This window comes from Lemur catta, chromosome 22, assembly GCF_020740605.2.
Source record: "Lemur catta isolate mLemCat1 chromosome 22, mLemCat1.pri, whole genome shotgun sequence".
In the NCBI taxonomy this organism is placed as follows: domain Eukaryota; kingdom Metazoa; phylum Chordata; class Mammalia; order Primates; family Lemuridae; genus Lemur; species Lemur catta.
This window is the reverse complement of record NC_059149.1, coordinates 19,877,950-19,894,013: the sequence shown is the minus strand read 5'-3', so window position 1 is coordinate 19,894,013 and position 16,064 is coordinate 19,877,950. Positions and strand designations below refer to the sequence as shown.

At 41.6% G+C, this 16,064-nt stretch overlaps 1 protein-coding gene across 1 annotated transcript in view; it reads left to right on the top strand.

The window, feature by feature from the left end:
• Window positions 1–16,064, top strand: part of PSD3 (pleckstrin and Sec7 domain containing 3) — a 311,983-nt gene that overhangs the window by 282,174 nt on the left and 13,745 nt on the right. The window contains exons 11-12 of the mRNA XM_045535247.1: window positions 1,034–1,178; window positions 10,811–10,954. Coding sequence (XP_045391203.1) covers window positions 1,034–1,178; window positions 10,811–10,954 — 289 coding nt within the window. The remainder of the gene's footprint in view (window positions 1–1,033; window positions 1,179–10,810; window positions 10,955–16,064) is intronic.

The window sequence follows — 16,064 nt, the reverse complement described above, 5'->3', positions numbered from 1 at the left end:
TTTGGTTTTTTTTTTTTTTTTTGGTGTTTTTTTTGCAGTCTTAGTATATTTTACGTATCATAAAATTTCACAGGTTTGAAAAGTATGTTTCAATTTTTTTTTTAAGTAAATAGAATGGTGCAGCCGTCACCACACTCCGGTTTGGGAATACTTCCATCACTGCAGAGAGAGCCCCGCGCCACTGTGCAGTCGCTGCCGGTCTCTGCCCCAGCCACACTCTGATCTATCTTCTGTCTCACTAGAACTGCCTTTTCTGGACTTTTCATAAAAACAGAATCATACATTATGTGGTTCTTTTTGTCTGGCTTATTTTACTTAAGGCTTTGGGGGATCACCCACGTTGTAGCACATATCAGTACTTCTCACCTTTATTGCTGAATACTGTTCAGTTATATGGATTTACTACATTTTGTTCATCCATTTATAGGTGGTGAACATTCAGATAATTTCCCCTTTTTGACTCTTCGGAATAATGGTGCTATAAACACTGATACAGAAATTTTTGTGTCTTTCTATGTTTTTATTTCTCTTAGGTACCTACTTAGGAGTAGAATTTGTGGGTTGTAGAATAACTTGGTAGTTCACTTTGGAAGAAACTGTCAAACTATTTTCCAAAGTGGGTATATCCTTTTACATTCCCTCTATCAATATATGCTTCAGCTGGATTTTAAAATCAAATGGTATGATTAAAAGAGATGAATTAATTTTATAATTGATTTTTGGCCTAGCCTAGTATCAAACAGAAAGTAGGGGGTTAATAAATATTTATTGTCAAGTGATTTCTCTTTTTTTCCTTCTATATCCAGGAGGGATAATCATAATCTTACACTACAATGATAATAGGTTCCACAGCCTTTTACTACTGTTCATTGTTCAGAATGTTAATCTCCAATGAAGTTTTGCCAGGGATTAATTATACCAAGAAGAATAAATGATTTTTATGTGCCATTTTAAATGAGCAATGAGAAATGGGTAAAGTATGATATACTTAGATCTAGAAATATCCCAACATAAATACGTCTGTTTCTCATAGGAGTGCGGAGGAAATGCAAGCGTGGATAAACAGGATCAACTGTGTTGCGGCTGTATTTTCTGCACCACCATTTCCAGCAGCCATTGGCTCTCAGAAGAAGTTTAGCCGCCCGCTTCTGCCTGCCACTACGACAAAATTGTCTCAGGTAAGTCATCTTGATAGTGCTTTGACCCTGGAAGAAAAGTGCTTTGTAAAATAATCTTACCGATGTTTGTATTTGACTAGCATTCCATATTTGAGGGGCAGATGAGAGACCTTGCCCTGCAAAGGCATGTTGTGTAAATGGGGCAGGATTGCAGTATGCAGGGTTTTATGCTTCATATAGGAAGCTAACACAATCGAGTCGTGGTTAGTATGACACAGTCTTTGATTTTGTTTCTGAAATTTATTAGTTTATTATTTAATTAGTCATACTTGCCTGGTTCTTTTCTTCTTCTTCTTCTTTTTATCTTTTTTTTTTTTTTTTTTTACTGACAGCTCATAACTTTTAAATGACTGGCCAATGTTAGGGAGATGCCCTGGCCTGCTAGCAAGCTTTTCATTCATTCATTCCTTCGTTGGTTTATTTTACTGAGCATTTGCCATATCCCAGGCTGGATTTGGTGCTAAGAACATAAAAATATTTTCAGGGATCCAATGCCCACAGCACAGTGGGAAAGGGTCTTCCATACTCCTCAGGGCAGAGCTGAATGGGACATTTGGGTTTTCCAAGCCAATCAAGATACAGTACAGCAGAACTCTATTTCAGATGTATTTACATAAACTTCCTTCTGTTGGCAGATTAATCTTGCTAAAAACTTTATTTTATCATGGTCCTCTCCACTTAAAACTGTCTTAAGGACACTGCCTACAAGCCACATTTGCTGATTTTAAACCTATCTGCGGCACGCCATTGCCATTGACCAGCTAAAGCTCTTGGAAGCTACTTTGATGTCTTGGTGAATTCCTTATTGCTGCAACCATAGAAGTAGTTTTATCTGGCTATGATCAACCAGGCGTTGGTATTAACTAGCACCTCTACACATCTCTGATGTCATGATGATCAACGATACATTTATTTAATAAATGTGCATCCTTTGCTTGTTGCACATCAGAAACTATTCTAGGCCCTGGGGCTAGGAAGGCAAATGAAACCCAGACAGTCTCCTGCATGAGTGGCAAATGTAAATAAGCAAGTGATTCTTACACAGCTGGACAGAGGCACAGGAAAGATGAGTCTGGAGTGCTGTGGGGGTATGAGGAAGGGACCTTGCCTGGCCTTGGAGGTGAAAGTGGATATGTGATATCTAGTGTGAAGCTTAAAGGATGAGAAGCAGTTAGGTGAGGTGTGGGATGAGCTAATAGAATGATCCAGGCCTAGAGGAGCAAGGACTGCGCTGCAGGAACCACACTAAATGTGACCTGAGCACAATGCTGAGAAAAAGCAAGAAATGCACCCCGGTGGGGGTAAGCAAAGGCCAAATTACCAAAGTCCTTCTTTGGCAGGTGTAGGATTTTGGATGCCTCAGTGGTTCCCGGCATCCTTAGGATAATCATTTTAAAGCAGAAAAGAAATGTGATCAAATTTATACTTTAAAAATTATTCTCATTACAATGTGAGGAAAAACAGTAAAAGAAGATACTACTATTTTAAAGAAAGGCCTGTTTTAAAAGAGCTTTCAGTAATCCAGAGGAGAATTAGCTAAGTTAGTTGCAGAAGAAATGGATAGAAGTGAAAGTATCTGACAGACCTTGAGAATGTAGAACGGACAGTTCTAGTGGTTCACTGAAGTGGAAGGCAAAGGGCTGCCACCTTGGCTGGGACAGCTGGGGACTGTGGTGTCCAGCCTGGATTTTGGAGCCTCACCTCACCGTCCCCTGGTTTCCCCGTTGCTGCTTTTCCTAGCCCTTTCCTGGAGCCTTTTGTTCTTTCTTTCTCCAAATGTTGCCGTGCCCAGGGCTCACAAGCAGACAAAGACAACTTGAAAAACAAAAAATGTTTTTAAGATATTTAGGTTAAAAAAATAAAAATGAAAAATAAAACACCAAAAAGGGGAGAACATTGTGCCAAGAAAAGGGGGGGAAAGGTCAAGTAAAATTAAGACAAAAAATACCTGTCCCCAAAAAGGGGGAGGGGAGAAAAAAAAAATACCTGTCCTATCAAGTGGCTGGGAGGTCACTGGGTAACGTTGGCAAGAGTAGTTTTGGTGGAGTGAAACTGGTATCTCTGATAGCACGATTGTCAGGTAGGAAGGGAGAGATGGGAACAGAAACTACGCTGGTCTCCTTTGATGAGGGTATGGAAGGTCTCAGGAAAGACGTGTGCACAAGTCTTGCCATAAGTTATTTTAAAAAACAGGAAGACTGGCAGGAAGAAGAGAGGAGACATGGTTTCAGGAAAGATTCTTTTGTTTCATTTTGTTTTTTAATTCATGATTAACATATATTGGGTGCTTACTATGTAAGCATTACTATTACTATGTAGTTAATAACACACTGTTAAGAATAGAAGGGACCAAGCCAGCTTAGCTTATAGGACAGCATGGCATTTAATTTTCAAGGATAATAAATACTCTGAGACTTTTTAAGAGAAAGGGAAGGCTTTTATTGATGACCAGAAAATGTGTCGGCTGACTTCTCCACCTACTCAAATATGAACTGTTCAAGCAAACCATTTCCCTGTTTTAAGTTTGGGTACTTAACATAAACAGTATACCACATAAGCAGGAAAGAGTATGTCACATAAAATGTAAACCAGTTATCATGATCATGATAAGGGGAGGGAGAAAAAAATCAAACAACTGGAAGCAAAAAATAACTTCAAAAATTGAGTTTTGAGTCAGGCATTGTGGTGTGCACTCATAATCCCAGCACTTTGGGAGGCTGAGGTGGGAGGATCACTTGAGCCCAGGAGTTCGAAGCTGCCGTGAGCTGTGGTCATGCCGGTGTGTACTCCAGCCCAGGCGACAGAGCGAGACACCATCTCTTAAAAATAAAAATTGAGTTCCCTTAATTGTACTATGGACTTTCCAGTGGTTATTTTTCAATATATTGATTCTTTCTCATGTTCACTTCTATAAAAGATCCAGGGGAGGTTAGTTGAACTAAAGATGGATGTTAGTATGTGTGTCATTCATAGATTTATTAATACGTAGCTCAGAGCAACATATGAGTTTTTCTTCTTCCCTCACTGTAGGAGCTACAGTTCTGTTTACTTTCTACTTTGAAAAATGTGCTGCTTTCCCATTTATGTGTGGGCTATAAATTAGTAAGTCACATGCATATGAGAATGAGTGTGTTCATCTGTGTGTTCACCAGAACAGGCAAGCAAGGACCTTTATCAAGGCAGACTCTGTTATTTTAAGCAAATGTCTTATACTGGAACTAAAATTAGAAGGCAAAATTTTTTTTTGATATTTTCCCTCATTTTGGACATATATCCACAGAGATGCAAAAAAATACATATATACTATGATCAAAGTGACAGATTCAAGATCTTAAAAAAGAAAACAATAACCAAAAAGAAGCATCCTCCAGTGTCACATAAGACAAGATGACCACGCCGTTTCGGGGACTTAACACCTTTGGGAAATAAGATGATTTCCTCCCCAATTAAATCACTGAGTCTTGGTAGGCCTCAGTTTTCTATCCAGAAAATGAGAAGATAGTTCTAGAATGTCTGTAAGGTTTTTTTCTATCACCAACTCTGTGTTATTTCTTTGCCCAGATCATAATGTTTGTTTCTAAAAAATAAAAATGTTTTTATCTTTGAGAAGCAAATATGTAAAATTAAGCATGTGAGAAGGAATAGGCTATAAAGGCAGAGAGAAGAGTTAGTTCATAGCCTGGTGTTTGGAGTAGCCTTGACTTCAGGTAGAGGCTTTTGCGGATGTCTATACCGGAGTCATCGTGCACCCCCAGCGAACCCTGGAATATGTGTCTGGATGCCCCCACGATTTCCCCAGTACCTTGCAAGCCAGTTTCCATCCTTTAGTCCAGGCATACTCAACCTTGGCACCATCAACATTTTGGTCTGGATAATTCTTTGTTGTGGAGTGATGTCCTGTGAAATGTAGGATGCTTAGCAACATCCTCAGCCTCTACTCACTAGAAGCCAGTAATCACCCCATTTGTAACAACCAAAAATGTCTCCAGACATTGCCAAATGTCTGGTGGTGTCAAAATCTACCTCATTGCTATTGAGAAACACTGATTTAGCCCAAGGGTTCCTAATCTACGAGACTGGCCATCTTCCCATTCTTTGTACCCCCACAACCTGGCTACAACTCCCCTAAATGCCACAACGTCTTGGGTAATTTCAATTTACAAAATACACGTATAACAATGTGAATGCCCTGTTGGAAGAAAATGATAAACAGTGTTAGGAAAAAATTAAACGTTTAATTAAAAAATTGTTTGTTACTTTGTAAGACACATTGTTCATCACCCTGTCATTTGTGGCCCTTTCTTTAATTTGTTCTTGTCTTCTATGCAAAACACATTAGCCTTAATTATTAAAATTGATTATTGCCAGTGCAGCATGGTTCTTTATAAACAACTCTGCTGTGTAGGAGGAATCACCTTCTTTGTTTTTCGTGGCAGTGTTGCCAGAATACATTTTTCTTACTCTGTTGGAGGTGGAGACTCATTGGAAAATTCAAGTTTTGTTTCTCCTTCTGGTGTAGCTCTCCAAACATAGTCTTATGGTCTCCCTTCAGGATCTGTTCGGGACCTCCCTCTCCACCCACCGAAGCAGTGACCTTCACGCTTGAATGTGCACAGGAATTATCTGGGGACTTGCATAAAATGCACGTTTCTCAGCCCCCCCAGGTTGTTCAGGTCCAGGCTGGGGCCCAGGAATGTGTGTGTTTCTCATACACACCAGGTACCTGGCCAGGGGGTGGTGCAGGTGACACTTAGACACACCTCACTGCCAGAATCTCTACCTCCCTTAGGGCCGTCCTTACTTCCCTGGAGACTTGTACCCTGTGAAGTCACCATTTTCTGATATCCAGAAAGGCTGATTCCAGCCTTTCTCTTGTAAAAGTTTGAATCAGTGGGTAATCACTGATGCTGCTTGGGGCCAGCCTTGTGATGACAGACGCTGCCAGACGCACAGGGAAGTCCTGTGCGTGCTTCTCACGGGGAAGTAACCCGCTGCTCCCTCGCATCTTCCAATATGTGTTTTTCTAATAAAATATACTACATGTCCTACTGTCAACCCCAATAGTAAATATTAGGAAACTTTAACATTTTATAGTGCTTAGATTTAAAAAAAAAAATTTTTTTTAATTTTCCCCAATGCCTTAAGAATTCAGTAAAAATCTTGTAGAACTCATAAATAAGTTCAGCACAGTTAGAGGATACAAGGATTTTTATATGATATGTGAATTATACCTCACTACTGATTTTAAAAATTCTCCCCAGTGGATCCTCTTGCCTGGGGTTCACACCCCACTTTGGAAAACTCTGGCCAGGACTATTTCTGCAACCCCTCAAGATCTCTCTCCCTCTAGTCTTGACCAATCGTCCTTCACGGTTCTGGCTAAAATATGCTTCTAATTATGTCACTTACCCTTAACTGGCTCATTTTTTCCAATTAGATGCAGTTCAGACTCCTTGGCATGGCCTTAAATGGTGCCCACACTTTTCCAGAATAGATTTCTTGTTCATTTCCTAGAGGTCTGTGTTTAATATAAAGTATTCTATAAAGTAATAAATCATTTGGAAGCACTGTGCTTAAGCTTATTAAACACTGTGTTTAAGGTCTGAAACTATCTTAAACATGAAGTGATGAAAAAAAAAATCTTTTGGATGGTGCTTTCAGCAGCAGCCCCCTTCAAACTGACTCAAGGGCAGATGTTCTTTATTCTAAATTCCATACCGCGGGAGCTCAGTAAGTCTCCAGTGTTTAGCAGTTTGACTTGTAAGTTGCATTGCAGACTCCTAGAAATGTCATTACCTGCTAAAGCATCTTTCTCCCTTAAGACGGCACAAGGGAAGCAGTCGGAGACCTCCCCACTTTACTTTCACTTAAAAAAAAATCCATGTGTTCATATATCAGGTAATATATTAGTTATTGTGAGCATTATGAAAAGAGGTAAGACAGTGATAATGGCTCTCAGCTTCTAAGAGCTTCAGGTATTTGTCAGTGTTAGGCAAGAAACATCTATAAATCCCAAACTGCCACATACCTGCTCAGCCCTGCACTGGACACTGAAGGATGTAAGAGAAGGGGGAAAATGACCTTTCTTTGCCTTGAAAGAGCTTGTAATCAGTAGAGGAAATAAAAGTCACACACAGGCCAGAATCTGTTTTGTACTGAGCTTGTGGGGGAGGCATTTAAGTGCTTCAGTCCCGCAGAAGAGGAGGAGATGGTGAGACGAGTGACACCGGCTCTCAGTGCAACTGGAGGAAGGCAAATGGCCCTGGGCACAACCTGCGGGTTGCAGAGCTGTGCGGGGAGCCCAGCACGCAGGGAGCGTAGCAAGGGCTGCAGAGCCGAGTCCAGCTCTGATGCATTCAGAAGCAGAATGTTCTGAAGCTTAGGTCGTTAGCAGGCCTTTGGATTCAGAAGGCTGTGCCGAGGAGGGTTTATGACAGAAGCTGGGAGAATGGGGCTGCTACCACTCTGTCCTTACCTCCGACCTGGAGCAAGGACTTGAACTCTCCGAATCTCTATATCCTGTAAGATGAAGAGAGTGGAAGGGGAGGTCATGGCCAGCTTCTCTTCCACCGGAGGACTCCTAGGACTCTGTGCCCCACAGCTGGGGGGACAAGTCTGGTGGCCAGGACTGTGGCCGTTCCCCTCCCTTCTCCCAGCACCGGCGTAGCAAGTGCCTGGCAAGCCCCTCATTGGGAGGGAAGTGACAATATATGATCCTGTGCATATTGTCATTCTGGCCTGTATTCCTCATTAAATAAGTAGAAGTTTTAGTTTATACAACAAAGAAGAGACATTTGAATATAAGATTGGGAAACCTAAACCTAAAGCTTTTGGAAGAAGCAAGCACCTAAAAGAATATTTATGCAGTGTCAAAGTCCAAAAATACAGAGGATTTTAAAATCTTATTTTTTTAAAAGTATTTGGATGCTAATCATTTTATTGACCAAAAAAGAAGAGAATTTGGTTTCTTAACATATATTATAAATGACTATACTGCTACAAGTCTATTTATAAAAGGCAAACAACCCAATAGAAAAACAGATCCAGTATTTCAGCAGCCAGTTCACAGAGGGGGCAACCCGGTAAACATGTGAAAAACTGCTATCCTCAGTCATATTCAGGGAAATGTAAATTCCTATCACAATGGCTTATTTCATACACATGAAATTAGCAAAAATTTACAAGTGTTATAAGCATTAAAGTTTGACAGGGATGTAAAATAATGGGAACTTTCAAACCTGCTGTGGAAATGTAAGCTGGTACAAACACTTTGGAAAACTGTAATGTCATCTTAAAGATGTGCATATTCTAAAACCCAGAAATTCCACCTCTTGGTGATATTCTATAGAAAAATTCTTGCTCATATTCACTAGGAGACATGTATAAGAATGTTCATTGTGGGCTGGGTGTGGTGGCTCATGCCTCTAATCCTAGCATTTGGAGAGGCTAAGGCAGGAGGATCGCTTGAGCCCAGGAGTTTGAAACCAGCCTGGGCAACATAGACTTGTCTCTACAAAAAATTTAAAAATTAGCCAGGCATGGTGGCATGTGCCTGTAGTCCCAGTTATCTGGAAGGCTGATGTGGAAGGATCGCTTGAGCCCAGGAGTTCAAGGTTACAGTGAGCTATGATCGCACTACTGCACTCCAGCCTGGGTGACAGAGTGAGACTCTGTCTCTTAAAGAAAAAAAAAAAATCATCAAAATTTCATTTATAATATAAAAAAACACAAAAATAAGAAGCCTGTAAACAACATAAGTACTCTTCAATAAAATTGTAGTTTGTCCTACATGTAATGGTTAAAAGGCAGAAACTAGAACACACGTATGAATAAATCTTAAAAACACACTGAGTGGAGAAAAAAGTTACAAAAGAAAACCTTTAAGTAGTTTTTATATAAAGTATAAAAATAGAAACATACTCTGTTTTTATGGTTATATACCTTTGTACAGGAATAGCACTGAAAAAGAATGAGATGATGTGCAGAGAGTTTCAAATCATAACTTTTTTTTTTTTTTTTTTTTTTGAGACAGAGTCTCGCTCTGTTGCCCAGGCTAGAGTGAGTGCCATGGCATCAGCCTAGCTCACAGCAACCTCAAACTCCTGGGCTTAAGTGATCCTACTGCCTCAGCCTCCCGGGTAGCTGGGACTACAGGCATGCACCACCATGCCCGGCTAATTTTTTCTATATATGTTTTAGTTGGCCAGATAATTTCTTTCTATTTTTAATAGAGACAGGGTCTCGCTCTTGCTCAGGCTGGTCTCGAACTCCTGACCTTGAGCGATCCACCCACCTCAGCCTCCCAGAGTGCTAGCTAGGATTATAGGCGTGAGCCACCGCACCCGGCCCAAATTATAACATTTTATTTTCTTAAACTGGGTGTTAAATACATGAGTGTTTTTTATATATCCATTCAATATGACTTTTTGTATATCTGAAATATTTTATTTGAAAAAAAGCATGTTATTAAAAAAAACATGTATGTAAAAGTGGAATAGTAAGCAGTCAAGCAATTTCAGGAATGCCAGAGAATTCCAGTGTATTTGTTTCAAGAATGTTTTTAAAATGCCAGAAAGTTCAGTAGCATATCTTTTTAGGTAGCTTGTTGCTAAGATGATACAAATGGTGCCCCTAGAATGGATATCCTCTGACATGGGATAAACCGTGCTGCATTGGTGCATGATGCCTATAAGAATGCTATTCAGGCAGTAATGACTACTTTGGGTCAATAAGGTTGAAGGAACTAAGCAGAGATAGCTACATTTTTTATAATATCATCTGATAGGTTTCAGAGAAGAATCATTTCTTGGTAGCACTGCTTGTCCCAAAAAGGAAGAAAATAGGCCGGGCGCGGTGGCTCACGCCTGTAATCCTAGCTCTGGGAGGCCGAGGCGGGTGGATCGCTCGAGGTCAGGAGTTCGAGACCAGCCTGAGCAAGAGTGAGACCCCGTCTCTACTAAAAATAGAAAGAAATTATCTGGCCAACTAAAAATATATATACAAAAAAATTAGCCGGGCATGGTGGCTCATGCCTGTAGTCCCAGCTACTCGGGAGGCTGAGGCAGTAGGATCGCTTAAGCCCAGGAGTTTGAGGTTGCTGTGAGCTAGGCTGATGCCACGGCACTCACTCTAGCCCGGGCAACAAAGTGAGACTCTGTCTCAAAAAAAAAAAAAAAAAAAAAAAAAGGAAGAAAATATGCAGATAGACACTTCCTTCGCTTGTTGTGATAGGGAAACTGGCAGCGTTGCTGGGTGGGCATGAAACAGAGAAGCCCAGGGGTGTGGCTCTCAGGCTAAGTGCTTCATTCTCCAGCTGGTGACTTGCCTCTCAAGGTATCTCTTGAGAAGCCTGGTCCCAACTCAGTGGCAGTTACACGTGATAAACAGCTCTGACTCCATTTGGTTTTATGACAAGGGGCCTGGATAGGGAGGCTGCCTTGGCTGCCACCCTGGGAAGGAATATGGGAAACAGGCAAACGGTGGTGAGAGAAGGCTGGGAAGCTCTAGCAGCAGAGGCACGTGGGACTTCTAATGAATTAAAGTTGTTCAACATAGGTGTTGTTTTAAAGTTCACTACGCTTTTTTATTGATTTGTTTTTTTGGACACTAAATGGCTTAACAATTTCCTGCAGGAGGAGCAGCTGAAATCTCACGAAAGCAAGCTGAAGCAGATCAACACCGAGCTGGCCGAGCATCGCTCGTACCCCCCGGACAAGAAGGTTAAAGCCAAGGACGTAGACGAATACAAACTGAAAGATCACTATCTGGAGTTTGAGGTATGTCGAGAGACAACGTCCATAAATGCTTACTACTGAGCTATTTTATGATTTGTCCACAGGGCAGCATTTCTTTTTACAGTTACTGTAACTGTGGGAAACTGTGCCTTGGCCCTGGCTCTGACTTGGGAGCTCCTGGCACAGTCTGGGCCAACATGGCCCCTCTTGTTTGTGATGCCATTGAAGTGCCAAATAAACATCAAAGAGTCACCGCCAGTTCTGAGCTTCACAGCAAACAGCCTGCCTGGCTGGAACAGTGTGTGTCTGCTGTGAGGAGAAAAAGAACAGAAGAGGGACATGCCAGAGTGGACAGCTGCTTTCTGTGTCCCTGTGTCTCCTCTCGCAGAGTGTGAGTCAAAAAAAAGTACAAGGAAGGAAATGAGCTGTGGGTTGACACGAAGCATCAGCTTTTTCCTGCACATCTTGCTGCCAGGTGACACCAGTGCATTTTTCTTCCTATCTTTCACTGCTCTTTAGAAAGGGATTGATGAATTGTGGCACATGTGTGGTGATTAAAAAGAACAGTGAGGATCCCTGTGCCCTGGCGTGGAAAGGCGGAAAACTGAAAAGCCATTTGAAAGCAGTGTATTTCCCAGTGTTTCCTTTGGCTAAGTTTTCTCCCAAACTAGTGTCAGGATTGTGCAGGACCCTCTGACTTCTGACTCTCCCCCTTAGCACCGCCTTCAGACATTGTAAGTGGTGTTTTTTGTTTTATTTTGTTTTTGTTTTGGTGTTCTTTTCTTTCTTTCTTTCTTTTTTTTTTTTTTTTTTTTTTGAAGTAGGTAGCACGTAGTCCAAAACAGAAATAATTATCTTTTAATTTTTCACATACTTCTTTTGCTGTTGGGTGTGCTGGCCCCATTGATAGCTATTCTTGTTGATTGTGATCTGTCTCCTTTTATTTCCCATCATTCCTCTCCTTCATGTCCATCCTGTCATCCTATTTCCTCCTGAGGCTTGACACTTACAACCATCCCAGTGCGCAAATCCTGGCCCTTTCTACCCATGGGCCTTGCTTGTGGCTTTTACTCTTCTCTGCTGAGTCCCGGCTTTCTCATCTCTCTCCACCCCGCTGTCCCCCCATCCCCAACTGTCTCTCCTTTTGCAGTTCATTCCACGTCCTTTAGCCAGTTTTCCCTCGGACACTCAGCCTAGATGCTGGCCCTCCCCTGTGCGACAGCTGCTCTGGGTCTTCTCCCACAAACTCACCCCCAGGTATTCTCTGAATAAAGTCCCAGTGCTTAACCTGAGAGCTCTGGCTTCTCCATAACATCAGTCTTTCCTGCGCCAGCCTCCGTGGACTTGAGTCACATTTCTGCCCACTTCCCCCAAACACGCTTTCATACCTTCCTTCATCTGTTTGCTTCTGCCTCTGAGGCTCTTCCCACCATCTTCGCTTCTGGAAGTCCTGTTCATCTTTCAAAGTACAGCAGTATCACTTCTAGGAAAAGCCTACCCTAAACCTACTAGCTAGGATTAATCTGTTGGTATTTGCCACAATTTGGTGTATGTTGAAGTTATTTCAGTCTATCTTTGTGTGTGTAGTGACTCCGTAACACCTCCGCCTGCCCAACACCATGAGCTTTTGGAGGGCAGGGACCCCAAATTCGTTCCCAACCTTACTTTACGCTTGCTTATTGAATTGGACAGGATTTCATGGGAGCCTTAAAAAGTCTGTTTCTGAGTTAAACTGTTTCTCTTATCAAATACGGCATTGGGTTCAGAAGATGGCACTTCCACTACAGATCCGTGTATTGGTTTTTTCATGGTCAAGCAAGATGGGCAGATGGCAATACCAACAGAAATCTTTATTTTGGTAAAGTTTGTTAACAAAAACTGTGGGAGCCTTACAAGCAAAATACTTGGAAAAATATTGAAAGAAAAGAACAACAAAAAACTAAGCCACTCATCTCTCCCCAGGCTCCTTCATTCTTGGGAAATAGGAGTTCTCAAAAAGCAATCATTATTCTTCACACTTCTGGAGTGGCTTGAAGCCATAGGCCCTGTTTTGTTTCACACTTGCTAATTAAATTTCCCAACACCTCAGTCTCTGCTTCCACCAGCACCTTGCTTGAGCCCTTGACTCTGAAGAGGAGCAGCCTGTCCCCAGGAGGTGGGGGTGGCCACAAGACCATGGGAAGGTTGTCGTGCTAGGAGCACTTCCTGCTTTTCAATCTACTGGGCTGCACCTTTTCTGAAAATGTAACCCAGCAAGAGCCAGCCTTTTCATTCCCTGACATGAAGTTAGACCGAGCTTTGTGGGGATTAATTCTCGCTTTCATCAAATTGTCACTTCAGGGAGCATGAAGATAGCATTCCCCGACCCTTGACTCATTAAAATCAGACTCATATGCTAATAGGTACAGCATGTTGACTTGTCTGTCAAGGTCATTAGCGGTATCTACCAGGAAGGTGAAAGGTACCTCATTTTGCACAGGTGCCATCTAAACAGAGTTTTGTAAAAATAATGCTTCTTAAAAAGTGAATCATTGTTCCTCACTTACTTAAAATTGAAGTGGTATATCACATAGAATCCATTTTCCTATTATTTAGGCCACATGTGGGTGCTTGTGGAGAGTCTCTGAGTAGCTTCGTCTACTTCATAAGCAATATTCCCTGAGCAGGCTCCTTCACTGCCTGAATGGGGGATATGAGAGTTATTGACCATTTGTTCCCAGCTCTATCCCCAGCTTCTAGAACACTGACTTATTGATAGATGTTTGTTGAATGAATTGATGAAATTTTATTATTGTTTTCTAAAAGATAACATGAGAAGAGAAGACTTAGTATTAATTCTTTTCACAGGACCAGAAGCTCCCATGAGAGCAAATCTGATAGGCAGGCGAGAACCGGCAGCCAGGTCTGCAGTTCGGTGGGCACCTCAGACAAGGAGAAGGGCTTTAATCCGTCTTGTTGTCATCAAGACAGAATCACAGGCACGAATGAGCTCTCTCACCTATTCCCACAGTAGGTCATCACCAGGGAGGCCTCCCCTGGTTTCAGACCAATTCTTATAAGTTTCACAAGTCTTGGTAAGGAAAGACACTTATTTTGGCAGAACAGTAAGCTGTTAGTATAATAATAACACCAGAGTGTTCCTAACTTTATGCACTGCATTTGTGTATATCCCAAGTTGATCTGAGTACAAACAATTCTTCGTGGCGAGCCAAATCCACAACTCTTTCCTCTGCCTTAGAAATTCTCCAAACTCTGGCTGATAGTAAATAATTAGAATTCTGGTAAATATATAGGTTCAGGGTTTTTAAAAAATCTACATAGAGCAAGGAGACTTCCGTCTTGGCCTTTTAGGAAAAGATTCACTTTTACTTAAAGCAGCAAACTTCATTCAGAATGGGCTGTCTTCACTGGTTGTTAACTAGAGAGGAAGAGCGTGTTTCGTTTTTGACTGAATTGGTACCCTAAGCAGTGGCTGCCATTTTCTCGGAAGAGCTCACTTGGAATCTAACTTTTCTTTTGAAAGAGTTGTTAGGTATCACAAGTCTACATTGAGAAAACTCATCGTTTCCCTATTCATGAAATAAATATCAGAAATAGCCACATTTCCTTATAAATTATGTCTACTTTATTCAAATCCCATTTTACTTAAAAATATTTTAATGGATCCCTATGCTTCTGGTACTTTAAGAAACTTACCAAGATCCAGGGCAGATGGATGGTTTGTATCAGATGTAAAAACTGACAAGGCCCTGCCAGTCAAAGCACAGCAGGTTGAGCTGTGCTGGGAAACACCCCAGCCCTGTAAAAAACAGCGTCATTAAAGAAATTCCCTTGATAGCAACATAGTTGGCCCTGATATTTTGGCTTTGTTTTTTCAGCTTTAAAAGCAACAGCAGTTAGAAAGAGAAGATGCTGTTTATTCTGAGAGATTTATTTTTCATGGAACACTTAAGACATTTGCAGTAGGTTGAGTAACTAATCGTTATGTTGAGCACACCTGAGTAGGGAGAGGGAGGCGCTGCAGCAGCCACATTGAGAACATGGCTGGGCTGTGAGAGGTTTACTTCAGAGGGATTATTGAAGATCAGGGTAATAGCCAGTTCCCAGGGGTCATTGTAGAGCCAGGTGGAAAACTGTGGCCCACACAATGCCAATGAATTGTACGTGACCAGCAGACCTAATGGCAGCATATTTTCTCTGGCCAGCACGTTGCTGAATTTGTTTTCATCATAATCTAAATGCATTTAGGAAAGACAAGCAGTCTCGTTCCCACTACTCCCTATTATATCACATCTAATAGCTTTCTACATTTGTGTCATCGCCTGGCCCCTGAAGCTATTTGAGTTTGCAAACACTGTTATAGAGGCTGCAGCCAGTTTTATATGCTTTGAGTATTAGTTAGATCTTTGAACATGTGCTTCCGGGTATATATATTTGCATGTTCCAATTCAGCAGGAAAAAGAGAAAGTCCACTTCCCTGATTACTGAAACCAAAGACTTAGAATAAAGCAGCAGTCCCCAACCTTTATGGCACCAGGGACAGGTTTCATGGGGGGCAGGGGAGGGGATGGCAAGCGATGGGGCGTGGCTGGAAATACGGATGAAGCTTTGCTCACTTTCCCCGGCCGCTCACCTCCTGCTGTGCGGCCCAGCTCCTAACGGCCATGGACCAGTACCGGTCTGCAGCCCAGGGGTTGGGGACCACAGGGTAAAGGTCCCTTGACTTAATGGGCTAGAATTCAGCCCAATGCCCACCCCTAAATCGCGACCTGGAGTAGCATATGTTTATGGCTTGAGACAGTTAGGGCCCACAGCAACCACATGGCTAGGCAATTCAATTTTAGAAACAACAAATGTCCACTATAATGAGACATACAAACTTCTTGGGACAGAATATTTAAAATCTAAGAAATCTGGGACATGATGCATCTTTTTCTGAATTTCTAGTTTTTGATGGCATTTAAAATGGCATGATTCCTTCTCAAATCGATATATTTGAGCAAAAGTACATTCCATGTAGACTCATTAGGGAAACCCAAAAAGAGCTCATATCTAGAAGCACATATAATATACATTTGAAGTTGTAAAACTTTAGTTTTACACCTGGGTATTTTGTTGCCTAGTAGGTAGGAGGGTAGTTAATTTGATAAGT